General features: G+C 33.8%; 1 protein-coding gene across 1 annotated transcript in view; it reads right to left on the reverse strand.

The window, feature by feature from the left end:
* Positions 1 to 536, reverse strand: part of CEP290 (centrosomal protein 290kDa) — a 185,412-nt gene that overhangs the window by 42,795 nt on the left and 142,081 nt on the right. The window contains exon 43 of the mRNA XM_006870704.1: positions 177 to 300. Coding sequence (XP_006870766.1) covers positions 177 to 300 — 124 coding nt within the window. The remainder of the gene's footprint in view (positions 1 to 176; positions 301 to 536) is intronic.

The following is a 536-nucleotide window of genomic DNA, read 5'->3' on the forward strand; positions in this document are numbered from 1 at the left end:
TGTGCATAAGGTTGGTAAGGGTCGGAACCAACTTGATGGCACTTAACAACAACAACAGCAACCTAGTAGAAACAAAATCCAAATTTACTGCATTAATATTAATGGGAGGGATAAAATGTTTGACCAGATAAAAGATTTTTCACAATCAAAGTTAAAAAGGAAAAATGTATACTTACCGAGGGTCTAGAATATGTATCCTTTGACAATTGCTTTTCCATAGCATGGAGTTTTTCTTGGAGATATGTATTTTGCAAGCGTAAATCTTCTATCACAGAATCTCGAGGAAGAGCTTGGTGGGTCCTATGAACAATCACAAACTCTTAACTAAAAAAAAATCAATTATTCACTGTTTAATTGCATTAAAATACAGGAAGGAAAGAATGACAATATAATATATTTATAGACACTGTATTTATTTTAAGCTTTACAAAACTACCAATCTAAAAAAATTAAATTAGGACATGACTTCCATTACTGCCCACCACACACCTGTCAGTCTGTTGCACTGTGGTGGTTTGTATGTTGCTGTGATGCTC

The sequence above is a fragment of the Chrysochloris asiatica genome, unplaced genomic scaffold, assembly GCF_000296735.1.
Source record: "Chrysochloris asiatica unplaced genomic scaffold, ChrAsi1.0 scaffold00149, whole genome shotgun sequence".
NCBI classification, from domain to species: Eukaryota; Metazoa; Chordata; class Mammalia; order Afrosoricida; family Chrysochloridae; genus Chrysochloris; species Chrysochloris asiatica.